The following is a 27,080-nucleotide window of genomic DNA, read 5'->3' on the forward strand; positions in this document are numbered from 1 at the left end:
CGAATTCTGTTACAATATAAACTGTCTGTGAGCCTCGGACAATCCGTCTAGTGCGGGACATTTTGCACCAGCCACCGCAAAAGGAGCGTATCTTGGCGCTCCTGCCTCGCTTATCGTGGCGTCGAGGGAGGCAGAGCGTAGGCGCATAGGAACGTCGCAAGGCGAAAAGATGACAGCGACTGCCTGACGCCGCTAACGCTGCTAGCGAGTCAACTGAAAGTGGTTCTGCGTTTAGGCTTGGGAAGCGCGCACCGTGATGCTCCCCCGGATGCCATCAGCTGAAAGAAAGTAAATTACAAGCATGTATCATTTCGGTATATTGACATAACAGGAGTATTGCGTATAGAGGCGAAACGTGCGTAAGTGGTGAATGAGCGGCATTACAGATAAATTCACTTTTTCGTACATTCTGCAGCAAAGACTCCTCCCAAACAATGCCATAAAATCTGAACATCCGATCTCAAGCCCCGCTCCTCTCCCGGGCATTTTTTCCTGCACTTTGTGTGCACAAATACACGGGGGATTGCGCGTTTCCAAAACAACTTGGCCTCAGTCGACACGATGGTACGCCAAGTACACAAAGGTGGCTACAACATAGGCTCAGCCAGACCATGTTACACGCTCACAGAATGCCTTCTACTCGCACTCAAGTCAGACTCGTGGGTGCAAGGCCTGTTTTCAGTCGCTCAGAATACATAAATGTCATGTTCTTGAGCTCCTCCGTGTTATCTTTTACGCTTCCTGCCGGCGCATGCAACACTCCCGTGTTATCACTCTCGGCAATCGCTCGTCGCGTTTTCGAGACGGGAGTACCGAAATAAGGTATATGTTGTTGCAGGGCTATAAAATGCGTCACAAACTTGTCCCACTAAAATTCAGTACACGCAAAACTAACTCACTATGGCCGGCTTGCTTTTTTGCTAACACCTTCACAACCCCAGGCGCGGCGAGCAAGCCTCAAGATATCCCAAAAAGTTACCAAATAAATTACAATACATTTTCGGGTCAGAGAATGCGTCACGAACTTCTACCAGTAAGATTCAGTACACGCGAAACTAACTGCGGCACACAGCCGAGCTGCTTTTCGCTAACTGCGCCACAACGCTGAGTGCGGCCACTGTGCTTGAAAAGTACCCCAAAAAGTAGTGAAATTAGTTACAATAATGTATTGGGTCAGAGAAAGCGCCGAAACTTGTCCCGGTAAGATTCAGTACACGGGAAACTGCGTCACACGGCCAAGGTGCTTTTCGTCAGAAAGCCAGGTGCGGCGAGCGTGCCCAAAAACTACCCAAACAGGTTATAATTATGCTTGGGCTCATGGAAAGCGTCGCAAACATCTCCCAGTACGAGTAATTAACTCATATTAACTAGGCTTGGACTGCGGAGCTGTTTTTCGATAACTGCGTCACTATATAGGTTCAGTTTTGTGCAGTAAGCCTAAATGTACAATCGCCCAATTTTTTAACCTGAACGCGCGAGCATCGACCGGCCAGTCGATAAAGGACAAAAAAGCAGGTGGGGTGGGGTCCGGTTGCCGGAACAGCCTGGCAGAGGGAAGCTGCATTGGACTGTGCATTGCGCGCACGCGCGTATTCTCGCACACTTCGCCGCTGTACTCCGTTATACGGCGCTTATCGACTGGCCGGTCGATGCTCGCGCGTTCAGGTTAAAAAATTGGGCGATTGTACTTGAAGTGCGTCGCAGACTGTCAAACAAAATTCCTCACCTTGCTGTTGTCCAGTAGTGCAGCGGTGCCGTGTCGAAATGCAGACGGAACACAAGAGAACGCCGGGAGCCCAAAAAACGGGCTACATCGAAAAGAGACGGCTCGCCGAGCACGCGAGCTTCACATGCGCAGCCTACCTCACTCACTCCTGCGGCTTGTCTGGCGTATGACGTATGCACGCGCGTCTGGCGTGCCGCTAGCTTGTTGCTAGGCAACGCAACAAGAAGTTGCAAAGTTCATTTACACGCAGAACTTTTTCACCTTTAGTGGGAAGGAATAAAAAAAATAAAACGTTGTCTGGAAGTTTATTTCACATTCTTTTTTTCTGATGCTCGCGTCAACTAACGGATGTTGTTGAAACTAGGCGTGACGTCTTTCCTGTTGCCAGTTTTTGAAGAGTGTCCCCTCTTGTTGAATTTCTTTCTCTATGGTGGCTGTGTGTTTCGGCTTGGGCAGCAGCACATCATCGAGATCAGCCGCCACCGAGGCCGTGCTTTGATTCTTCTTCGTGATTTGGGAGAGGGAAAATATGCTCAGTTCTGCAGCCCATGTGGGAGCACGGCGCAGCGTAATGGGGAAGGGGGGCGGGGAGAGAAAGATGAGAGGATAGAGGGTGAAAGGGAGAGTAGGTTTCAGGCAGCAGACGTCAGCATCATCCAGGGGCGATGGCCGGCGGTCGGGCAGAGGCCGTGCGAGGCCGAAGTCTATTGGCGATCTAGGAGCCCGTTTGTGTACACATATTCAAGCAGGCTTGCCAGTGCTGGGAGGTGGTAGCGGGCCGGGAAGAGCAGGTGTGTCTCTGAAGTAGCCGGGAGTCCATACCGTCGGTAGGTGGCAGTGACTGGAGCGTGCTCCTGGGCTAATGCAGGACAGGTGCAGAGTAGGTGCTCGAGGGTCTCGGCGTCACCGCACCTTCTGCAGGCCGGCGAGGTGATGCGTCCCTTGGCATGGAGCCTAGCTGCCGTCCACACGGAGCCCGTGCGCAGACGAAGGAGTGTGGAACGGTCCCGTCGCGAGAGGCCGTTCTCAGGGAGGAGCTTTGGGGCGTGGTTGGTAGCTACCCTGCTATCCGGATGGCTGGATGTGAGCAGCTGTTTGAGTCTCTGTCTGGAGAAGTCCAATGCTGCGACTGCTCTGGTGAGTGGAACGGTCGGGTGGTGGGCGGCCTAAGCAAGGACATCCGCCTCCTCGTTTCCAGCAATCCCTACGTGGGAAGGCAGCCAGTGGAAGGAGATGGCTACCCCCACTGCAGAGAGGGCCGAGATTTTTGCTCTCAGGAGGGTCTTAGTGACTCCACGTCGATGGTGATCGGAGAGTGCCTGGAGAGCCGGTCGTGAGTCACTTAGCACCGCCACTGGTTTTGTCGGAGGGTCCTCAGCCAGGAGGTCTGCAGCTTTGATTCCCGCCGCATAGGGGGGGGGGGGGCATTATGGAGCAGCGAAGAGAGCAAGGCTCGCGCCTTGAGCGAGAGATGGCGCCAGGACCAAGCGCAGCTAGAGCAGCGCGCTGGCCCGGCTACGAAGCTGGGTGGGGCTTAGCCGCGACGTCGGCATAACGCAGCGGCCGTTGGAAGAGGCATACTTGGGAGACAGCTCGACTACTTCAGTGTAGCCGCGTGGTGCAGCCACGGGGACCTCTTGGGGCGGCGCAACGACTTCGGCGTAGCTTAATGGGGCAGCCCCAGGAAAATGGTGGCGCTAATCTGATAAGACCCCGGCGATTGCCTGAGCTATCGCGCGCTGGAGCGGAGGCATAAAATTCGAGGCAGGCTGTTGTATACGCGGCGGCAGAACGAAGGTCACCAAGGAGAGCTTGGGTGCAACGTCATCCCGGACAAACGCTTTCCATTTCTGGAAGCAGCACTGACTGGTCGGAGATGGTAGCCGAGCGAGCAATGTTACCGCCGCGCAATAAAGGGCGACGTGTCAACGAACGTTGCCTGCGTAAGTCCTCATAGGTTTGGCATAGTGACGAAGTCGGTCACTGACTGAGGACTCTTTGCATAATTAATGTGTGCGTAATTAGCAAAGCTACGTTAAATAAATGTTCAGTAATTGATCATAGTTGGCCAAATAAAGGAGCTGTTTGGAGCCCGTCCTCGGGATTATCTGGCCGAGCGAAGAAATTTTGATTAAAGATTCTTCTGTAAGAGCCACTCCAACAAAACATTTCCAAGTAAACGCTTTTAAAAACCTTAACTGACGCAAAAAAAAAACATCTGTAATGGCACAGGCAGCCCAGTGCTCCAAGACGGGGTGCTAAGGAGAAACCATACACACACACTGCGCTAACAACTTGAAGCGCTGTTCTTTCTGTGCTAATGAACCAACTAGCCTGTCAGTCAATCATTGCAAAGCTGTAAAGTCAACCTGACCGCACCTAGTTTTTGTGATGCTGTCATCAATAGTATGACCCCGCGAGAAAGTTCCTTGTGGCCAGGCCACTTTCCATTTAATGCACAATGTTTTTTCGAAGGAAAGTAGCTTAAAACTTTAGTTTTAATATAGCAGCGAACATGTGCCGCCGAAAGTTTGCTTGGTCACGGAAGCGATGCATGAAGCAGTGATGGTGCAGATTTAGCGCGTCGCTGGCCGCCAAGCGAAGGAAGAAAACGAAAGTGAACAGCTTGGTAGCTCCTAACGGAGCCATGCCGATAGTGACGGTGCCATCGTGACGATATCTGGGGCTGCGATATGGACGGCTGGGGCGCCCCCTTTTTTTTCTTACAGCGAATCTGTTAAGGGCTACTTTCCCCACCGCCGTGTCCGCGTGTATATATAGCAGAAAATTCCCAAGCTGGTGCAATACCGGGCCGACCCGCAGTGGAGATGAAGCAGGCGTTAGGCACTCCCCATAAGTGGGCTGATACCGAAGATAATGCAATGCTGCGCCGACCCGCGGCGGAGGTGCAGTTTGCCATTAAGGGCCCACATACAAAGCTTCGCTCGTCATACGTCTTCACATCCTGAAGAAAACTGTGTTTTACTTTGCTTTTCTTTTCACTGATTTCGCTTTTAAAAAGAAATGATGCTTTAAATTTAATGTCACTCGGTCTTGTCACGCAGCTTTAAATATTGGCTTAAATAAACGCTATATCACATTTATCCCCAAAAGTAGGTGTAAGAGGCGATATGCCCGCTAGCTTGCTTGCACACAGACGCGCGCACACGCTCACGCGTGTTCGCACACATGCAAACACAGAGAGATACGATCAAATGCTCGCCCGCATTCATATTTACAGGCACCCACGCATGCACACATGCACGAAAATGTACGCATGCACGCACGCACACGGAACTGCACACACACATAATCACGCGTAAGCTCGCACACGCATACATGCACTAGTGCACACGCACATTCAAATACTGAGACACAAACACGCGCGCTCACGCAAATACAAGTACGCACGCACGCTCAATGTATTCACACCTACATACACTCCCTCCCCTACTCTGTTGACTCCCAAAAACGTATGCGTGCAGACAGACTAACACTCGCTCTGCAATTGCCGTGCAAAACTCCAGCTGTAATAAATCGTTTTATGGTTTTAAATTTCGTGCTTCTTCAAGTCAATGTGTGCTCTGCTGAGAGTGTACGAAACCATTCGCTCCTGTCGTGTGACATAACCGCCTAACCCCGACCAGAACACTGCTTTAACGCACCACCAATGTTCCGACTAAGTGCCATAAATGCATATTTTGTTAGAAAGGACCACCCTATTGGCGCAGACAGTTGAAACTTGTTGACATTCGGCAATTATACAGAAATGAAATTGTTTAAAATTTAGCCCATTCAGCTGCGCATGTGTATTGCCATGAAGTTGTCGTGTGAGACCTTGAGCCGTGCCGTAGGCCGCCTCGTTGCCCGCGAGCGGAACATCGGTATGTGCCGGAGTCCAGAGGAGGAAGACGGTAGAATTTTGGGGTTAACAGGGTGATGACGAGTCGCCGTCGTCAGAAATGAAATTTGGAGTATGCGGGCCGCTTCCCGCGAGACGCGACCAATCACGATCGCAGCGTTCGGCACCGCGGAGAGTGCTAGCGCTATCACGGCTTCTTCCGCCGATTCCGTGTATCCCGCGAGTAAGAATTCCGTGCCATGATCGATCGATTGATTCGTTGAAATTCACCCCCACCTTCTTCGTCCGAGAAGCACCGTCAGAGACGGTCTGCACAGGTGGCTCAATGGGTGACTTAGGCTCGAAGGACGAAGACGCTCGAGTAGCGAACGAACAAAAACTTGTATTTACAAATAAAATTACGAAGTTCGGTTACAAGATTGCATAGTTCCCAGAGTACATTGGTTACAAATAATTAAACTGGTTTTGACCACATAGGGTGACCCTATTTCGGCAGAGCCGATGGTGCTTAGCACCGAAGCCAGGTCCAGCACTCCCGATCGGAGCGTTGCGGCCGCGTTTTCTACACGCAACGCTCCGCCAAAAATTGTAGCTGTTGAATTACCGCCGGATTACGTCCCAACTGGACAGTCCGTTCACCAATCAGGGCGTTCAGCAGAACTTGCGCGCGTGATTGGCAAGTCGAACAACCATCAATCAAAGAAGATCTTTTTTAGTACAGTTCACAGTGTAGAATCCTCACCCAAAATACACAATATATAACAACAAAGGAATGAGGGTCACGCCAGCTGTACACGTCGCAAGTTCCGAGAAACGCCCGCGAGCACAGCTGGCGTAACAATCACTGACCAAGAAAACACATTCGCAAAACCTAAAAGCCAGGAAACGTCGGGACCATGTTCTCAGTGCTCGAACACGTGCGTGACGCGTCCAGATTCCAAGAAACCGAAGGCCATGCGGTGCCATAAACAAGCAATTGTTTGCAAGCCAAACTGTCACAGAGGAGCACGGGATAATTGTCCACCCGCCAAGGTCAGCCACGTGTCCGGGCCGTAAGCCGAAGAAGACGTTCCCGCGGCACCTCAGAACCGAGACCGAGAGTTCAAAGAATAGACATGCCGGTCAGCGCGAGCTGCAATCCCATAAAAAGTAATCAGGCTGGCGCGCCTGTTTGATGCGGCGCGATCCCCTTTGCCCGCGTCCAGACCTGAACCCCGCATTCTCCAAGGGCACCCACCAGAGCAGCGAAGAAGTCAGACACGCACGCCCATTACGGCGTTTGACGCCCATTCGGGGAACCTCTAGCTGGGAATGAGTTCACACCCGCCAGCCGGCCGCGCGCAAGGAAAACGTCTGTGGGGATTCCCAGGAAGCGCAATACGACGGGAGTCTGAAGCTCCCTTTTTACTGTGATGCGCGACCGCTACTGTGCCGTTAGTATTCCTATCCGCTCCCCGAACTGTGCGGCAGCCATTGGCGCCGACAGCGTGGTTACTTTGCTTGCTTGCAAGGCCCCGCTCTGTGTCAACCGTTGACAGCCATTACTCAAGTGTGCCAAACAATCTCGTCGAGACGCATGCCGTTGCCCAAATGGCCCGCGCCGTGTTTTTGGGTTTGCTTTGCAGCCGCCCGTAGAGGCGCTTACACGGCGGCACACCGCGGTCACCGTGGCGCTCGCGAGCACACACCCGTGCGGCCTACAACCGCAATCGCGTGTGCGCTTCTCGCTCCTCCATTTTGGCCAGCGTCTACGTACACTGCCTCGTTGCTCTTACTAAACTTCTTCTGAAGGTCGCTTGCTCGTTTGTTGCGTCTCCCGGCGTGGTGCGTCGGGTGCAAGTTCTTGGGAAGCGGCAGGATCATCAGGCGGTCGCGGACAGAGGCCGGCAGCGCCATCTTTTCTCCATGCTGAGTGTGGTACGTGATGCCGAGTGACTCGAGGATGCATCGACCGCTCTTTGACTTCAATAATAGTTCGTATTGCGCAACGTCGTGCGCCTCGATTAGCTAGTCAAGTCAGTTGTGAAGTTCGAGCTCTAGAAACTTGTCGGTGCTCGCGTTGAGCGGAAAGCCCACCACTCTCTTACAAGCCTTTCATATCATGCATTGGACTTTGTTTTTTTTTCGGACCCTATCCACTTCAGGTTGGGGGCAACATACGTTATGTGGCTTACCGCGTACGCCTGCACGAGACGGATCGCGCACTCTTCACGCATACCATTGTGTTTATTCGTGATGCGACGCAAGAGTAAGATCGTATCATCTACCGAACGACGAAGTCTTCGCACCGTCTCTCCGTTATGGCCATTTGCCTGCAGGTGTAACCTCAGGAATCTAATTATGTCTACGTGCGGTACCGGGGTAGACAAAATCCGGCGTACCGCAAGGACCCGTCCCAAATTCTGGCGATTCCTCATCGCCGACGACCGCGCATGTGGGCCTGCCCGCGAGGAAATCTCTAACGTAATTATACATTCTTTGGCATAGTCCTAATGTTCTAATTGTTTTTAAGATCGCTTCGTATTAACGTTGTGAAATGCCTTTTTCATATCTAGGCCTAGAATGGCCTTAGTGGGGCTGGTAGTGTCGTCTACGATCTGGTGTTTAGGCTGTAGCAATACGTCTTGTGCGGAGAGGTTGCGACGGAATCATAGCATGGTGTGCGGGAACGCGTCATGGTCTTTGAGAAAGTCCGTCACTCGGATGAGAACTGCGTGTTCCATGACTTTGCCGCCGCAAGACGTGAGCGAAATCGGTCTTAGATTTTCGAGCGTAACTTGCTTGCCAGGTTTAGGAATCATGAGAACACGGGCCTGTTCCCACGCTTCGCGAAGGGAACCCCCTCGCCAGCACTCGTTGACGTAGGCCGCGAGTCGGGAGATTGACTCGTCGTCTAGTTTCGGGAGAGTCTTGTTGGTAACACGGTCCGGGATGGGCGCCAATCGGCTGTTTAGTTCGAACAGGAATATCTTACTTTCTGATTCACTAAATTCCGCGTCCAGTTTCTCGTTTGCGACGCCGTAGTATTCGGCATGCTGGATGCTTTCAGCCTTCTTAAAGTAACGGTCACGTATTGTGTCGAGGAAGTTTTCGCCTTTATAATCTTTTACTAGCCTACGAGGCTTGCGGCCTTGAGCGGCCCGTCTCCTTGGGATTTAATAGGTGTTGAAAGAGGCGCCAAGCGCTCGCCCCAGTCTTCTGCCTCTAGAGGCCGTTGCACGTGTCTTCCCATTGTGCCCTGCATACCAGGAGTGCATGTTCTTCGATGTATCTGTCTAATTGCACTATGCGTTTGCGCAACGCCTTATTATGTCTTTCGCATTTCCATCTCATTACGAGGGCTCGCTTTGCTTCCCACATGTGGAGGAGCCTGCTGTCAATTATTTCGAGGTTCGCCTCGGGTGGAACGTCGCTGGTTGCAGCGTCCACGTCCCTTCTGAGCGTCTCGGTTCACTCGTTTATGTCCGTAATCGGCTCGTCGCCTCGTCCCGCTTCTGCGCGTTTCTTGCGGAACGTATCGCACTTCACCAGTTTGAGCTTACGGCCTTTGCCTTCAGGGTTAGTCCCACGACCGCTCGGCCCCGTGCCTATCGTGATCTCTACCAGCGCGTGGTGACTCCCCAAATCTTCCTGCGTATTTCGCCAGTGCGCTGTCGTTATATTCGAAACGAACGCAAGGTCTGGTAGCGTGTCCACACTCACGCTGTTCCCTCTGCGTGTAGGATCGGCGGGATTCGCAATGAGTTGAAGCCTTTGGTCTTGCGAGTCTTACCAATGGTGTTTTCCCTTGGGTGTTTCTCGGGTGTAGCCCCAGGCTCCGTGGCGCGCGTTAAAGTCGCCCGCAACAAGTAGAGGATCGCCGCCGGAAGCCGCACACGCGCCCCGCAGCAGGTCCCGGAATCGGTGCTGGAGAGTGCGTTTACTGTATACGTTAAAGACGAAGAGTCCTCGGCCGCTCTTAGGAATTCATTCTACGAACACGTGAGGTATCTTTACGCAGGCAAGTTCTCGCTGCGCCACAGTGACGTTACGTCGAATGAGCACTGCGGCGACAGGCGACGGGCGTGGCGGGGGCGACAGCCGGCGCGCTACCATCGCCCCCGGCCCCGCGCCAGTTGCCACGCGGGGTGTAGGCCGTTTCCTTCTTTGCCTGCTGTCCATTGCGGTCGCGTCTATGGCTTTGTAGCAAGCTAGTTTAACCAGATGGGTTGTCTCCTGCAAAAGAATCACGTCCGGTTTTGTCTCGCGGCTGCGTATGAATTACTGGAGATTATCCCGCTTCTTCCTGTAGCCCTGGTAGTTCCACTGCCATATTGTGTATTGTAGTTTCCCAGTGTTAGTGTGGTTCGTTGCATGTGTAGCCATGGTGATGCTTGTGTTTAATTTAAGCTGTCGCCATCGAGGCGACTTGGTTGCTGCTGCGGTTGCGTCTCTACGTCTGTGAGCGATTTTTGCTGCTGCAGATTGTGCTGTTGCTGTTTAGTGTACGGCTTGCTCATCGTTATGATTGGTCTGCCTGCAGCTGGCGGCAGCCTCACTTCTATGTCGTCTATGCTCTACAGGTGCGCGGCGAAAATTTTTGTTATTTGCTCAGAGAGCTTAGCTACCGCGTTATCGAACATTTCGTTCAAATGTGCCGTTTGTTTTGTAAAACGTTCATTGAGGCTCTTCTCCATGCTGTCTATTCGTTTCTGTAGTTTCTCGTAACGGCCGCATCGCTGTTTGGTGTCGGGTCTTGCGGCATCTAATGCGATCCTTTTCGTGGTAACTGGACGATTATTGCGTTCATCCGCCGTGTCCACCGAGCTGCCCTCGTCATCTGTGGCCATCCCGGCCGGCTCAGGCCATGATGGAGTCGGTGATCGAGGCGCCGGGGACGGCGGCATCGTAGTGTGACGTTGCTATGGTGGCTACAGTTGGGAAGCCTCGACTTTCAATTTGACATTTTCCTCTCTAAGGAGCGCATTTTCGCGTTTAAGCTCGGAACTCATCGATTCTAATGGTTCTTGGCGTTGTCGTAGTACTCGCTCTATCGCTGGCTCGAGCTTGTTCACACCGCCGCCGCCGACGGTGAGCCCGCCAGGGCGGCCCGTTGGAGTGCCTCCGCCGCCGGGAGAAGCGGCGACAGCCGCCCAGGTCACCTGTTGCTCAGTGCTCCTTTGATCTTGTTGTTGCTGCCACGGCTGCTGCTGCTGACGTTGTTGATTAATGTGGCCCACAGCTGCGGTTCCCGGACCGGCGGCACCGCGCGTCATCGATGTGCTTTTCGGCCTCCGTGCCTGGTTACGAGAGCGGGATCGGCATCGGGATTTTCCCGCGCCGCCCTTCCCGCCGCGGCTAGTGGAGCGTCCTCATCGGTTGTCAGCGACTGAATGACGGTCTATGTCTGGAAAATTGAGGTAGTAGCCGGCGTTGCCATTACAGTCCTTGCTGCTGTTGTAACCGCTGGCGTACGCTGTGGCCGCTTCTTCCTCTTCTTGTCTTTTTCGCTCTAGTTGGCGACGCTTGACTATGTACGGGGTCTTGTATCTCGCCTAGCACCTGCGGTCTCCCGTAAAGTGTCTCTTGCCATACAGTCGACACCGCGGCTCGCATCAATGATCAGGCGACGTATTGTTTCGTCCACATCCACGGCAAATCTTGTTGTTGGGATTGGGACACACTTCGGCGTGGTGTCCCAGCCTTCCGCACTCGTAGCACACGTCAATCTCCTTCCTGTAGAGGGAGCATCTAACCAGCATAGGTCCTTAATATGCGCATCTCGGTACGTGGAATCCGTACAATAAATTAAATAAATTAAATAAATTAAATTACATCATGACGTATTGTGATACCAGGATTGGTAGGAAGAGTTCTAGCAAGTGGCGTAGATAAAATGTGCTTGGTTCATTGCTGAAGATTGTGCCAAAAGCAATGTTAAAGTTCGCAATGCATTTGAGGTCCCTGACGGCTTCTCACAATTCAGTGTTAGAGTGATAGCACGTGATTTAATAGGTTTGATGACTTTCCAGAGTTTTCCCAGTTAACATTTAACAATCTTGTCAAATCGCAGTTGAAAGATTTCTGCTTCGCATTCCGCGCAGCAATCGGGTAGGCATTGTGAGCAATATAATACCACTGCACGGCATTAGACGAGTCTCTGAGCTTAGCATCATGACAAAAGCGCTTCTTTTCTGCCTTTTATTATCTTTAGCTTCTTCGTGTACCACGTCTTTAAATGGTTTTCATAAAACGTAATTCTAGGAATGAATTTATTGGCCACGTCCTCTATTTTGCACTTGAATATCTCGCAGTTTTCTCCTGGAGAGGCATGCCGGAAAACTGGGCTTCAAATAAAGGAAAAAAAATTCTAAGCTTATTGGTAATCGTGTTGTAGTTACCTTTTTGGTAGAGAAATATTTTTCTTTTACGTTTTTAGTGGCGTTCAGGAAAGAACGAAAAATCGGCGCGGATAGATTTGCGATAACTAATAACTTCAAGGTACGTGATAGATGATACGTTTACGGGATTCGTAGTTAGTCTAAGATCCAAGGTATTAGCACTGTCTCCAGCAACGCGTGGTGGCGCTTTTACTGATTGACATTGACATTCTTATATACTTCTATGAAATCCTTTTGTTATGTGTGGTTCGTACCTGAGGTACCTGGTTTATGCCAGTTGATACCGTGATAATTGGAATCCCCGAATAGTAGGATCTGTGAATCTGTGTATGCTGTACCGGTAAGTTAGGTCAAGTATGTAGATCCCTGTAGCAAACACCAAGTAAAACGGATTGCGCCAACGAGCGAAAAATAAGCCATGAAATGTCTAGACCGGAGATGATGTCTATTGGTGAGCACGATAAATCAAGGCCCACAGCCATCAAGACACCACCCCCTCAATTGCATCTGCGGTCATTTCTGAAAACTAGGAAACCTGCTAAGTCAGGAAGTACTTCCGAATCAGCGACATCAAGGGTAAGCCACGTTTCGGTTAGTATCTGTATATTGCTGTTTGAAGAAATCATCATGTTAGAGACGAGTTCAGGTTCCGGTATGAAACCGCGAATCTTTCGAATATTACAGATAATGAAAGATTATTGCTTGGCATGGCTTGGGGCCAGGTACTCACATTTTCCTTGGCGGATGTTTGCTATGAGACTTCTTTTACGGTTTGAGATACGCTATCAAAGACCTAGAGCTTCGGTCCATTGTGAAGGGTTTTCTAACACAGATTAAACGGGGTGGATTGCTTCCTGGCAATTGCAACGAGGTGGTTTCCAGCAATTCGAACTGCACGAGAAAAATCTTCGACAATACTATAATTGGTATGTTTTATTTTCCCCGAGTTCGACAGAACAGCTTCTTTTCTTTAGAAAAACGTGAATTTTGCTATTATTGGACCGGGCTGGTCATCCAAATGACGTCGAAGACGATGAGCGTGCTCTGTCTTTTTGTCGTCAATATGCATATCTAAATGCTGGCGGCAATGTGTAATGACAAGTTGTTCTTATTGTGCGTATGATTCTGATGTAGTTTCATAGAGTCCGTAGAATGCCAAGTTGTTCCGTCGAGTTCGGATGTCGGCATCATGAAAACGTGCCTTTAGTTTTGAAATTAAGTGAGTAGGTTTAGTTGCGCCGGTGTGCATAGCTCCTGTATCTGTTTTAAGTGTTAGGAGGCTTTCGTAATGGCCCTCAAGTTCAGCCATACGCTTGGCGAGGTGAGACAATTTCCAGTCTGTGCTACTGAGATTTTAGACCTTGGAGTTCAAAAATAAGTTTGGACTGACCAGTACATTTCTTCTTTAGCTCAGCTAGGATAGCTGCAGTAACCAGGCCGCGATTAGTTTCTATATATCCGTAATATAAAGTTTGTAAACAGGGATGAAGTGCCTCAGACAGGCTGGCCAACGTTTCGATAGGAGGACCTATCTTCGTCAAAGGCGGCCTCGTCATCCTCGGCGTGTTGTGGCGTTTTTCACTGGTCGATCCGGAGCAGCCGCCTGAATCCTCGAGCGAGCGCTCGGCTTTCACCAATCCGAGTCTGCCAGTGGAGCGCACGAACGCTCCGCGGGAGATCACACAGGAAGTCTGCGTGCACGTGACACAAACCGGTTCCGCAAACTATGCCCAACACAATGTTGTGCGTACCGACCGGGCATGGACCGGGTACCGATTTCGCTTGAAGACGGAAGTGACGCCATGTGACGCGTTCTATTTCCGCCCGAATCCGCGTCTCGGCGGCGGAGCAAGTGAGAGCGATCCGGCGCGGAGCGAGTTGATCCGAAACGACCAGTGGAACGCGCGAACCCGCTCCAGATCGACCAGTGAAATGCGGATTCGTTGCCGCGGAGCAAAAAAATCCTGCTCCGAATCGACCAGTGAAAAACGCCATTAGTTTTAAAGGGTTAGTGCAGTGACGTCACGTGCGGGTGTTTTCGCTGGCGGCTGGTTTTAAAGAGAGGGATTACAGGAGGAAACAAGCGGTGTCGTCCGACGTCTGTGAGCTTCATTCTCAAGACGAGGGGACAAGAGCGTGAGAGTGGGCACGCAGGGAGAAAAGAAAAGAAATAGAAGCAGAAAAAAAGGAAAAAAAGAAAAAGGAAAAAAAATGGGGGGGGGGAAACCAGGGCGGCACCAAGACAGACAAAAAAGGGGGGAGTGAAAGAAAAAGAAAGAGAAAAGTGAAATCTTTAAGAAATACGGGGGCTTGGGAGCGTGTTGGGGATGCGAAAGGTTAGGAGGTATTCAGGGGGAGTCGTTGGCGGCATGTTTTTGAGGCATTAAAACGGTCGGTCAAGGGGTCAGCGCGCGAGTAACACAAAAGACAAAAAAAAAGAGAAACGAGAAAAACCCAGACACACACACAAAAAAAAAAAAACATGAGTTGAAAGTGACTTGAGTAGCATAGTAGTAATACGTCGAGTAACTTTGAAATAGTTAAGGTGGCGACGAGGAGTCTGCGGTGCAATGTATGGGTTTTAGTGACGTCACGTGCAATGTATGCACGTGACGTCACTGCACTAACCCTTTAAAACTAATGGCGTTTTTCACTGGTCGATTCGGAGCAGGATTTTTTGCTCCGCGGCAACGAATCCGCATTTCACTGGTCGATCTGGAGCGGGTTCGCGCGTTCCACTGGTCGTTTCGGATCAACTCGCTCCGCGCCGGATCGCTCTCACTTGCTCCGCCGCCGAGACGCGGATTCGGGCGGAAATAGAACGCGTCACATGGCGTCACTTCCGTCTTCAAGCGAAATCGGTACCCGGTCCATGCCCGGTCGGTACGCACAACATTGTGTTGGGCATAGTTTGCGGAACCGGTTTGTGTCACGTGCACGCAGACTTCCTGTGTGATCTCCCGCGGAGCGTTCGTGCGCTCCACTGGCAGACTCGGATTGGTGAAAGCCGAGCGCTCGCTCGAGGATTCAGGCGGCTGCTCCGGATCGACCAGTGAAAAACGCCATAACACGCCGAGGATGACGAGGCCGCCTTTGACGAAGATAGGTCCTCCTATCGAAACGTTGGCCAGCCTGTCTGAGGCACTTCATCCCTGTTTACAAACTTTATACCACAGTGTGCTCTTCCATCTGTCAGCCCCTTTCTTGTTTTTATATATCCGTAAAGTAAGAGTAGCAGGGAAAAACGACATGAAAACAGTTAGCGACAACTGCATTAAGGCACTGTGGGCTTGATAGATTTATTAAGAAGTAGTTATTACAATTTTTGGCAAACAGGCTGAGACGATCAACAACATGCATCACGAAGACGAAATCTTTAGTGGCCTGCGCACTGGCGAAGCCATCAAGAGCACAAAGTGCCGTTGGTAGTTGCCCCCGTTTTAAAGCTGGTCATAGTAGTGATGTAGGATGTGATGGCGTTATCAGCATGATCGAACTTTATCTTTAGCTGACTTTAGCTGACTTGATTGGACCCTTATCAAGCCTCATCGGTCATTATTAGCCTTAACAGAATTACTCCGACCATGATAATCCCTGTTCGGCCTTTAGTCCATATCCATTCGCGTCGTACCAATGTCAGCCGCCATCAGAACCATATAATTCATCGTCACTCCTTATCAACTCATCGACAGCTTATCTGTGTGGCGCAACAACACAGACAACGTGGTACCACACATTCATATGGATCAGATATTTTCGCCTTTTGCAAGCGTACGTAGACAGCCCAGTGGGTAACACTCGGCTTCTGAGGTTGAGGTCATAGGTTTGAAACTCGCGACTACGAATGTTTTACAACGAAGCTGTATTGGTCCGTCCGTTTATCGCCTGTACGCCGAAAACTCCTCCGACGCCCCGCCATGCGAATGCGCGAAAAAAAATGTGAAAGTGACGCGCATTTGGCTGCACGATTAGTGATGTCGTTGGTCTCTGTGGTAGCCGAACGTGCGCGCTGCAGTTTCTCTCTGGCTCCGAAATGGATATTCCACGCCTCATACATACTCCTGAGGAGCAAGCAGCTTTCGATCAGCAATGCAGCGGGAAGAAATGGGAACGAACTCGTCTAGGTCATGCCGTTGGTGCAGCCCGGGCATAAGAACAGGCTCGTGCAGCCAAGCGCAAGCAATTGCGTACTGAGGTTCCGTCAGCCTACCAAGCCGTCGTTTCTTGAACCGCAAGGATTAATCCAGTAACAAACAGCATGGCTGCAGGTTTCAGCATCGCCGGTTAACCCTTTGTACGGAGTGCTTAGGTGTTTCTTTTGTTGGTTAAAATTTTTTTCGCATTCATTTTTTTTTCGTTTTTTTTTTGGTGCGCATCGTCTTACACGTTAGCGACGGACCAACAGATCGATGCACACATTTCCCGGCTGACTCGCTTAAGAATCCTTAATGTTTAAAAGGTTTCACTCTGGTCGGCATATCGCCTATCCCTTTGATTGCAATGTTAATCAGAGGGTTTCGATCCCCCTCCATGATGAGGAGGAGGGTAGAAACAAAATGATGGAACCTTTCGCAACCGAAGACCAAAGCCAACGCCCCTTTTACATATTCGATTACCTTTGTTCTCATTCGATCAGTGTTTTTCACGCATAAGCTACCGGCTTCCTGCAGCCCCCGTGACTTTGTCGGAGTGCCAAGCGAAGGCCAGTTTGAGAGGCATCTGACGTTATTTTCTATTGCGATAGCAATTATATAGACACTCCAGGCGCATTTCGGCCGTCCCCATCGCCGTAAGATATCTTACACAGTTCAAGGGCAATAAATTGGTCGCCACGCGCCATATGCTGTAGGGGCTAGTGAAAGCATGCTAGAATGAGCTTGCGAAAGCGGCTCAATTTCGGGCACGCAAGCGATAAAGGCTGGCAGGAGGCGCGCCATCTTCCATCGCACGCATGCCTCTGTGGGAAGGTTAGGGAGGAGTGCATGTTCTACTTCGGGCTGCTGTATATCTTAAAGACATTTGCGACGGGGTCACAGTCCCCCATGCACTGTGGTTGCTGCGACTTGGTTCGCGGTTTTGCGAGAGGCAGCACGAAGTTCAATTCGCTTGGTACTTCTGCCGCGCTTCCTCACTCCAATGTTGTGGCAGCTAATTCACGTGGCCATCGAGGGGAATGTGTTCATTATTGCTTGTTCGCGCGTTACACCATGCTTGTTAATTTAGTTAGCATGCCTATAATTGCCACTATATACGGTCGATGAAACAGCCAGCAGCAGTGTTTTACCTAACCCTTTAGACAAACCTTGCCATTTGGTTGCGTGATTCGCGGCCCATTCAATTAGGGCGGCTTGCTATATGAGTAAAATTGCGCTTTAAAAGTGATGGTAGGTACCTACAAAGCAATTAAGGAATCCCAATAACCAACGTCCCGGAATTTGACCTGAGGTATTGACATTTTCTGAAGGCAGTCCGTGAGGTCGGGATTGAACTTAATTTGCATGTGGTTATTGATGTCACCCAGGAAGCAAACTTCGTGGACGCTGAACTGGTATTTGGATGCATTGAAAGCAAGGCCCCTTTATTCTACAGCGTTTAGGCGCCCCTGGACCTTGTCGGAGCGCTTCTGGTAGCCGTGAGAGCTTCCATATAAAGCTTTTCGTTAGCCTTAGGCTGGAATTCTTTTTGAGGAGCTGGTGTTTCTGCCGCTTTGCATAAGTTTACACCTTTTCTCGAGGTCAAGTTCTTGTCCGTGAGCATCTTCACTCGAACCTTTGGCAAATTGATTCCAAACACAAATTGGTCGCGCATCAGATCGTCTGCCATGGCCTCGAAATTGCAGTACTGTGCTTGTATTTTCAACGCACGTACAAACTACTTTAAAGATTCCGCCTTACTCTGAAAATAGAAAAGGAAGACACATCTTTCGTCGATTTCATTTTGTTGCTCCACATAATGTTCTTCGAATATGGCAGCCACAGTGGCGTCGTTTTGGTTTGTTGCCCAGTGAATAAGAGAGTGAACAAAGAAGCCTTGGGGCACGTCCAAAGCTACCGCTTCCGCTTCGCTGCGCAATAATACTGTCTTAGCCGAATCCAATCTCGGCTTGTAGCTGCATGCGAAACCTACATAAAAAAAGTCGAAGTTCCAGCTCTTTACTACATCAGCTGTCAAACGCAGCGGCTCAGGCTACATAAAGGGTTCCGTGACATCGATCATCCCGTTCGGTTAGCTCAGGAACCTGTCATTTTAGCTGGTCAGTTTTATCCAGCTTCGCGCACCTTATACCGGCCTCGTGTGGGACGACAAAAGGTGGGCTGCCTCGGTGACAAGAGAAAACGTTCTGCTTTATTTCTCGCTGTTATATATGGCGTAGGTGGAAAGGGTTAGTGCAAACAGAAAGCCCGTGGCGATGAAGTGTAGACAAGTAAATGGTACGCTTGCTTCTCGTATGATACTCCGCGGCTTTCTAACGAATTGAGCGAAAAGCACAAATGGAACTGCACATGTCCACATTTCGCTCGAGGCATGAGGCTATGCCTATCTAACAAGCCCATGTTGACGCAACATATCATATACATTTGCAGGATTTCAGAGTTAATCCAAGACATTACGGGCTTTTCTGACGTGGCCTCGTTGAGAAAATGACATCTCGTAGCGACTCTTCGCAATGTACAGCAATAACAGCGCCGCGTTTGCTAGGTTGGGCTAGCGGGCAGCAACGGCCTGCCTGAAGGGCAGCAAGTAAATAGTGTTCTCGGGGCTTCCTTCAAAGAGATGTTTACACTCATACCTTGTAGAGAGAGAGACAGAAAGGCAAAAGAAATACAGGGAGGTTAACCAGACATTATCTCCGGTTGGCTAACCTGTACTGGGGAAGGGGCAAAGGGATGCGATAGGTGAGAGAGAGAAGGATTTTAAAAAATTAAGCAAGAAGAACAAAAAAACCCTGCACACACGCGCGCGTACACACAAACTGTTTCTGTGGGCACTACGCAGCCCGCAACGGCGTTCTTAGTGTTATGCAGTGTCACCGTACAATCCTGTGTCCCACAGTGAAGTCAATCTGCCAGAAAGTACAGTCTTTTAAATACCGCAGCAGCGCCTTCATAGCCGTTCGCGTAGACCAGTTTCCAAATATCTTGTTTTCTGTCATTGGGCGCTTGTCCACTTTGTCTAGGGTGGCTAAGAGGACTGCTCCTTGCGGGTTGAAACGAGAGCACTGACAAAGAAGGTGTGCGATTGTTTCATTGCACCCGCAGAAATCACAAAGTGGGCTGTTGGACATTCCGATAACAAAAGAGTACGCATTTGAAAACGCTACTCCAAGCAATAGACTAAATAGAAGGGTGCAGTCGCATCGTGAAAGCTCGGGCGGAATACGGAGTTGTAAATTAGGGTCTTGAATATGAAGGCGTGTACTTGTGAAATCGGACGAATTCCACTGAGCTACTGTCAGGTCATGTGCAAGTGCGGCATGTTTTGTCGCTGCGTTGGCTCTTGAAAGAGGAATGGCAACGCAGTTGACGCCGTCATGGGCAGATTGGGCAGCTGCCTCTGGTCGGTCATTGCCATGTGTACCACAGTGAGTAGGCAGCCACTGATATATCATATCGTGTCCTTCGTCAACTATGCGATGGTGTACTTCTCTGATCTCTGCGACGAGCAGTGCTGAGACTAAACTCTGTAGGGCTGCCTTGGAATCACAGAAGACTGACCATGCATGGGGTGGTTCCACCTGAATGAAAGGAAGAGCCGCACGCAAGGCTACCAGTTCAGCAGCTGTCGCTGATGATGTGAACCATGAGCCATCGATGTGAACCTGTACGCGGCCACTGTGCACCTCATGTAAATGTTCTAATGTGGCCTGCTTCAGGGCAAACGACGGCATGTTAGCCTTCTTCGTGATTCCTGGGATGGTGAGGCGTATTTCAGGTCTGTGCAGGCAGCATAAAGGTAAGGATGGTCTTGCTGCAGGCATGTAGTTCGATGGCAATGACGTACAATTGGGAACAATTATACGGCTGATAGTTGCGTGTGGCCTTTTAGCGGGTAGAGCGGCAAGATGGCGAGAACGTAGTCGGGCAACGTGGCGAATATGCGCCCTGTGAGCGTCGGTTACCAAGTACGTTGATATTGGGCGATCTCGAGATATGACAATCGTTGCCGCTGTAGACGCACAGCTAGGAAGACCGAGACACGTCCTTAGGGCTTGAGCTTGTAGCGCCTGGAGTACACGCAGGTTTGTTTTGCGGGTGTTAGCAAGCACAGGGAGACTGTACCTTGCGAAACCGAGGAACAATGCGTTATAAAGCTGGCAGCATTGTCCGCACTGATGTGCCCCATGACTTTACGCTAAGAAATCGGAGATGTATTATTGTCATTAACCTCTTCTTTAGGTATGAAACGTGCGGGCTCCATGATAGGTCGCGGTCGATAATTACCCCTAAAAAGCAGTGTTTCCGTGCATTTGCAACTGCTTGTCCATTGACACTTACAGAGTAACGCTTCATTGCCTTCCTAGTGAAAGTAACAAAGCAGCATTTCTCTGAAGACAGCTCTAAGTTCTGTTTTCGCAAGTACAGTGATGTTAAGGTAGCTGCCTTTTGTACCGTGCTCGTACCTGCAGTCGTGTTACAGAAGACGCCCAAATGCAAATGTAGGCATAGATTGATACTTGAACTGTGTCGAGTAAGCATCTGACTAGGCCAACCAGCACTAGGTTAAATAGCATCGGGCTGAACACTCCACCTTTCGGTACTCCACGGTACATTTGGTGTTGAGTCGCGGCGCCATCCTCGGTCATCACGAAGGAATGCCTCTCGGTCACATAACTGCACAGCCACTAAAAAGTGCGGCCACCAATTCCGGCTTCAATCAAAGCCTCTATAATGGCATAATGTGCTATATTATCATAGGCGCCTTTTATGTCAAGGAATAATGCCGCAGTGAGTGCTTTCATGCGTTTTTGATGTTGAACAAACGTGACCAAATCGATGACATTATGGATGAGCGCCCACGCCGGAAGCCAGCCATAGAATCTGGGTACACGTTGCAATTTTCCAGGTACCATTCCAAGGGAGTCAAAATCATTCTTTCCATTATTTTCGCCATGCAACTGGTCAGAGCGATGAGGCGGTACGATGACAAATCTAACGGTGATTTGCCAGGTTTTAAAAGTGGAATCAAGCGGCTGCATTTCCATTCAGATGGAACCAAACCGTGGCGCCAAGGCTCGCTGTAGTGGTTTAGCATCATGAATAGTGCTTTCTGCCCGAGATTGGCGAGCGCCGCATGGGTAACGCCACCCGGCCCAGGTGACGAAAAGCGCCTGCAAGTCCCCAGTGCTGCTTCAAGCTCCTCCACCGAAAACATTACATCCATGCGGGAATCCCGTGGCACAGGAGTGGTGCATGGTGTAAGTGTGCGTTGGAGCTGCAAGCTGGCAAATTTTGAGCAAAATTCTTCACCAATGTCCATTTCGCTGCGACCTTGGTGAAATTCGAGGGATTTGAAAGGAACACGCTGTTGCGGTGATACGCGAAGTCAACGCACAGTTCTCCATATCTGAGATAATCGCTGACGCAGATCCAACGACTCACAGAAACGTTTCCATCCTTGAGATTGTAACGCATCAATGCGGGGTTGAATCTTCTTTTGCATCCGCCTTGCCTCTCTGAGATCATGGATGGATTTGGTTTTCCTGTATCTTCTTTCAGCCCGCCAGCGAATTGGTTGTAGTCACTGCAGTTCGACTTCAAATTCCTCGTATTTCAGGAAAGGCTGAAAAGCACGCGTAGCCTCGTGCATGGCTTTTTGAATTTCGAGTTCCAGATTTGAATGGTTCCCTTGCTGACATACTTCCTCCATGTGCGACCGAAACGCCAACCAGTCAATTCTCTGGAGCTTCGTGGAGGGGCATTTAGGTAGTCTCTTGATCTTCAGGTACGTCGGAATGTGGTCGCTTCCATGTGATTCGATGTCTGGAAACCATTGCACGTTTCATTCAAGATGCCGACGAACTAGGGTCAAGTCTAGGCAGCTGCTGTATGTAAGCCCGCGTAAATATGTTCGACTACCATCGTTGACGCAGTAAAGGTTGTGCTGTACGGCGAAGGATGCTAGTCGCCTTTCCCTGGCGTCCATCTTCAATATACCCCACAGCGGATGGTGAGCATTAAAATCTCCTGTGAGAATCGTGGGGCCGGGTGTCGCTGAAAGCACGTCGTGCAGTCGTTTAGAGTCGTAGCCACATGAAGGAGCAATGTAAACAGGGACGAGTGTGAACGTAAGCTTATTCATTTTCACAATTAAACGAACGTACTGGTTGTCGTGAGGCGGGATTGGGTGCAATGCGTATGTCAGATCACATCTAATATATACAATTACGTTGCTCACATCGTCGCAGGTAGAAGACATGAATGCCTCATAAGCAGGAATGCGTATACCATTCGGCACGTTCGGTTCGCAAATTACGAGGATGGGAATCGATTTTCGAAGATACAGTGTCTAAAATTTGAAATTCTCCATTTGTGACCACGGGCGTTTCACTGCAATAGAGATGCTTTCTTGACTTCCTTCTGGAAGGGCATCGAGGGGTGGGCCACGGTGCTATGCGATTCTTTCAAGTACTGGAGTCAGCGCGTCGAGCACTTGCAGTGCGCTACGAGCAGCCGGAGTGTCCATGTTTGTCAGTATTAGGCGCATAACGCTCGTGAGCGATTTGAGCATAGCAATCACTTGAGAATCCTTGTATCGCATTTGGTCAACTGAAGTGACATTGGACGTTAAGTGGCGAATCATGTGCTGTGGCTCTGGCGCGTGGCATGTATACGGCAGTGATGGCCACACCTCGCTTGATGAAGGAGGAATAGCAGGGCCGCTTTTATCGTTCGCATTCGTGCTCTTACTGGAGACAGATGGAACAAGAGGCGGCATTGCCGGACAAGACGTTTACCTTGAACCGGAAGAGGATTTCGTAGACTTTCGTTTCCGGGAGCGATGTCGCCTTATCACTGCAGAAGCACCTCTGTGTGATGCTGCGTCTGTAGCCATTTTTCTCAAGATTTTCTGCTATTGCTTTAGGCGTGTACAGTCTTTTGAGGATGCGGCGTGCGAGCCTTGACAATTTGGGCACTTGAGCTCTGTTGCACGGCGAGTGTCAGTTTCGTGTTGTTCGGAACATCGTAGGCATGTCGCTGTATTTCGGAAGACAGCACTCACATGTTAAATTCTTTGACACCCTCTGCACTGAAGTGGTTTGGGTACGAAAGGTCGTACCACATGACGAAAGTGGCCAACCTTTACATGTGATGGTAGGCAGTAACCTCTAAACACGAGCCTTACACAGGTCGACTTACCAAGGCGCCGAGCTTGTAGTAAGGCAACACCATCTGTGGCAGGCTGGATTAAAATTGGCAGGTCGCTGTCGCTAATCGATGTGTCAATATTATAAACGACACCAGCCGTGGTTTCGTTGTCCTGTGGAATGAGGTAGTGGACATTGATGTTGCCCGGGCGAGTTACTGCTATCAAAGCATCGAATGCGCTTTGGTTGTGGACATCAATAGCCAGGACGTTCCTTCGAGTAAAAATTCTGATATCATTAATTTTTTCTTGGACAAGAGCCTCTAGCGAAACAGAAGTCGCTTGTCTATTAAGGCGGTTGAGGTTGTCGGCAGGTGTGTCCGGCACAAAAAGAGTTGTGTGCGCCGATCGCCTTCGCTGTGGCATGACTGTAGATTTGCTTGACTAAGACCGTCCACTGATCTGTCTTCTCTTGCCCTTGCGGTGTACCACTCTTTTGAAGCCTTCGTCATCTCAGGCGTCATCACTTGAGCAGGTGTACAACACAGTGTCCTCGCTGTCAGCTTGACTAGGAGGGCAATTTATCTTCCTCGGGCCGGTACCTGCCGAAGCCGTCACATCGCGTCAGCATGCCGACTCCACTTCCATTGCCCTGGTAATGGGAGCGGCGTCCATTGCCCTGGCAAAAGCCGAAAATACTGCAGCGCGAAGGTACAGTGGTCTCTACGAGAATCACTTTGTCTTCTTTTTCGCATGCCTTGTAGATTGAGATTGGGAACCACGGCAGTAGCGTAGTTCAGCAGTGGGACGTACATCATGAATCAGTGAGTAAGCAGGTTTTCTTCTAGAAAGATGCCAAAGCACGCAGATTCGCCATACATAAGCGTATTGTCGACCACATAATTCACATTTCGCGTCGATATCATGGTCCACTGCAATATCATGCTGGTAGCCAGCGGAAAGTGAGCGGCACTAGGCTGGCTACGATTGACGGAAAATGGCAGCCTCTCCAGCGGTGTCCAGCCTACCGCGACTTGAAATAGCGTGGTGAATTGTCCGGAAGCAATCCGTGCCATTTTATTTCCTTGCTCCGACGGGGAAGCAATATAGGCGAAGGTTCAGGTCAAGTTAGATTGCCTCGGTTGTTTCCAACACAGAATAGTGGCACAGAGATGACTTTGGAATGACTGAGCCACTATTAACGAAGCTTTTCATTCGTAAGTGTTTTTTGCCATTTGTTGGCAGAGTTTGGTTTTAATATGTCAAACATCCGGAGTTTCTGGAATCTCGTCTTGCAAAAGCTTACCGCAAGACCTTTTTGTGAATTCTTCCAGGCCCTGAAATATTTGTTGTGAGTCAAGTGGGACCTTGAGAATGGATAACGTATTCATTATTTCAGCGTTATAAGGGGGACTAACGAGAGACGCATTACTATTATTAGTTAGCCTGTTGTTGTGGCAGGATTACAAATGTCACCGAGATCACATTAAGCGAGACTTGGTGACAACCCGTGGAAAGTCCCGTGTGAAGTTAAAGAGTTGTGAATATAAAATGCAGTTTTTCTAAGAAGAAAGAATGATTTCAAATGTTAGGAAGCGCTATACGGCCCCTAACACATATAGTTCTAATTCTCTCGGCGTAACTGTCATGTTTATATTTGGTAAGAAGGTGGGTAATGCTAAGTTCCTTGGTGGCATATTTCTCACGCTAATGGGCTAATCATGAAAGTTGCAATCAATTATTTACCCGTCATTCCCTTCCTTATTTCATGCGAACTATGATTTCTATAGTTGGTATTCCCGGTGTCTTCTGTGAAGTTAACAAGGAGTACCTTGTTTATCTTTTCCCTGTATGAAGGAGCTTCATCCAATTAATCAGCACGCAAAGTTCTAAAGTGTGGGCAGTAATCACTGCTTTTCAGTAACTTACGTATATAAGCGATAAAGTGCCTCATAAATGTTATCTTCTACAAACAACGCTGATATTGTGCCGCTGCGCTGAAAAACCGAGGAGGAAGTGAATATAGGAGTAGGGGGAGGAAAGACGAATCGAGAGGGAACTATAGCCAAGGTTCTGGCGAAACATAATTGGTAATTAAAAATTATGGTTTCTTACGTGCCAAAACCACGATCTGATTATCAGGCACGCAGTAGTGGGGGACTCCGGAAATTTCGACGACCTGGGGTTTTTAACGTGCGCCTGAATTGAAGTACACGGGTGTTCTCGCCCCCATTGCAATTCGGCCGCCACGGCCAAGATTCGATTCCTCGACCTGGTGCTTAGCAGCCCAACAACATAACCTCTAAGCAAACACGGTGGCTGTATAGTTGTTATTTGTGTGTGGTTGAATTACTGCCTTCGTACAGATTCTCTAAAAGTATTGGAAAGCGGCATATGTGGCGAAGGTTTTAAAAAAAGCTATCATAAGTTCGGGTGGCATTTTAAAACATGTGATTTACCCAGAGGCAACTGAAACTCTTTTTGTTACTGCCCAAAATAAACAGCTTCAATTGAAGTGGGTTTGTCATTATGCAAAGTCGCACACTACGCTGCTTAATTTTTTTCTGCATACTTTGCGTAACGGTTCAAGGTGTAGAAAAAATGACTTGAGATGGCTTTGTAAACCTTATTAGACGATGACATGGCTGGATAAATTCGTAATCCTTTCTTGTGAGACAATTTGTTCCCTACAACAATTTCAGGTACTATAAAGAGCGCTTGTACGCGACGCTGGCCGCGGCTACAGGTACGAAAGGTGAAGCTACTGAAGGTAACCAGGGGGCTAAACTGATTGTCCGTAAAAATAAAGGTGAGTAATTCTATTAATTCTGTCTTGTTAACAGCTTTCTCAGCACAACGCACCGGGATATAATACTGCCTTTGAAGACGCTGTATACTCCATTAGCCAAATAACAGTTTAGAAATACTAACCACAACAGTACAAACCATCGTAATACTGTTCATTGGAATACTAATCGTCATATAAATTAAAAACGTTGCAATATATTTTTTTCGTGTTACCATACAAGCAGTAGCATTCAATATTCGAGAGAATACAGGGGGTTTATTCTTGTTGCAATCACAGGAGTGCTTCAATGCCGCATTAATGTCGTTTCATGGGTGTAGACATTTCTATTCCAATCCCATAAAAATACGATTTACAGGTACTATGACGCTTCAACCTAACAAATTCCTAAGGTTAATCTGCACGTCACAAGTACTCAAAGAATTTCATGTCTAGAATTTACGACTGCGGATAATCCTCATTATTGTACGCACGTCTGGAAAATAGTAAGAATATGCATACATTCCATATGGCCTGTTGCAACGGACCTTTTCTTACCAACTTACGCGAACTGAAAGAACGCTGGCCCATGGTCGTTCATGCGGTAACGGGCATAGACGAAAACTGGCGGCTGTGAAAGTCCCCAGATCTATGTCGTATCCCCTGCCACTTGTCGCCTCATCGATCAACATAGAGTGATGTCCAGTGGTGTCCAGCGGTGTTGAAGCCAGTTTATCGTTCACGTGATGGTCACAGCGGGAGCCGCATGATGCTTGACCGACACATGCCGGCATCATGAGCAAGAAGTTCAAGAACGATGCAGCCATAGTAACGCCGGTCGCACAGTATATGATCATGGTCGTGATGTCGTCATGGTCATTCAATCGTCGACAATGCAGGTTTGTCATCTTGTGATGCCGTCGTCGTCAATTTGTCCAATAGCTTGTGTCACTAGGCATGGCGCTCGCGGTAGTTATGCCGTAGTGGTCGTGGCAACAACGGCATTCCAGTTCCGTCAACCGC

At 49.5% G+C, this 27,080-nt stretch overlaps 1 protein-coding gene across 1 annotated transcript in view; it reads left to right on the top strand.

Moving 5' to 3' along the window:
• Positions 1-27,080, top strand: part of LOC142584282 (uncharacterized) — a 109,493-nt gene that overhangs the window by 30,284 nt on the left and 52,129 nt on the right. Inside the window, exon 3 of the mRNA XM_075694419.1 lies at positions 25,975-26,081. Within this exon, the coding sequence (XP_075550534.1) occupies positions 25,975-26,081 (107 nt within the window). The remainder of the gene's footprint in view (positions 1-25,974; positions 26,082-27,080) is intronic.

Source organism: Dermacentor variabilis, chromosome 6 (assembly GCF_050947875.1).
Source record: "Dermacentor variabilis isolate Ectoservices chromosome 6, ASM5094787v1, whole genome shotgun sequence".
NCBI classification, from domain to species: Eukaryota; Metazoa; Arthropoda; class Arachnida; order Ixodida; family Ixodidae; genus Dermacentor; species Dermacentor variabilis.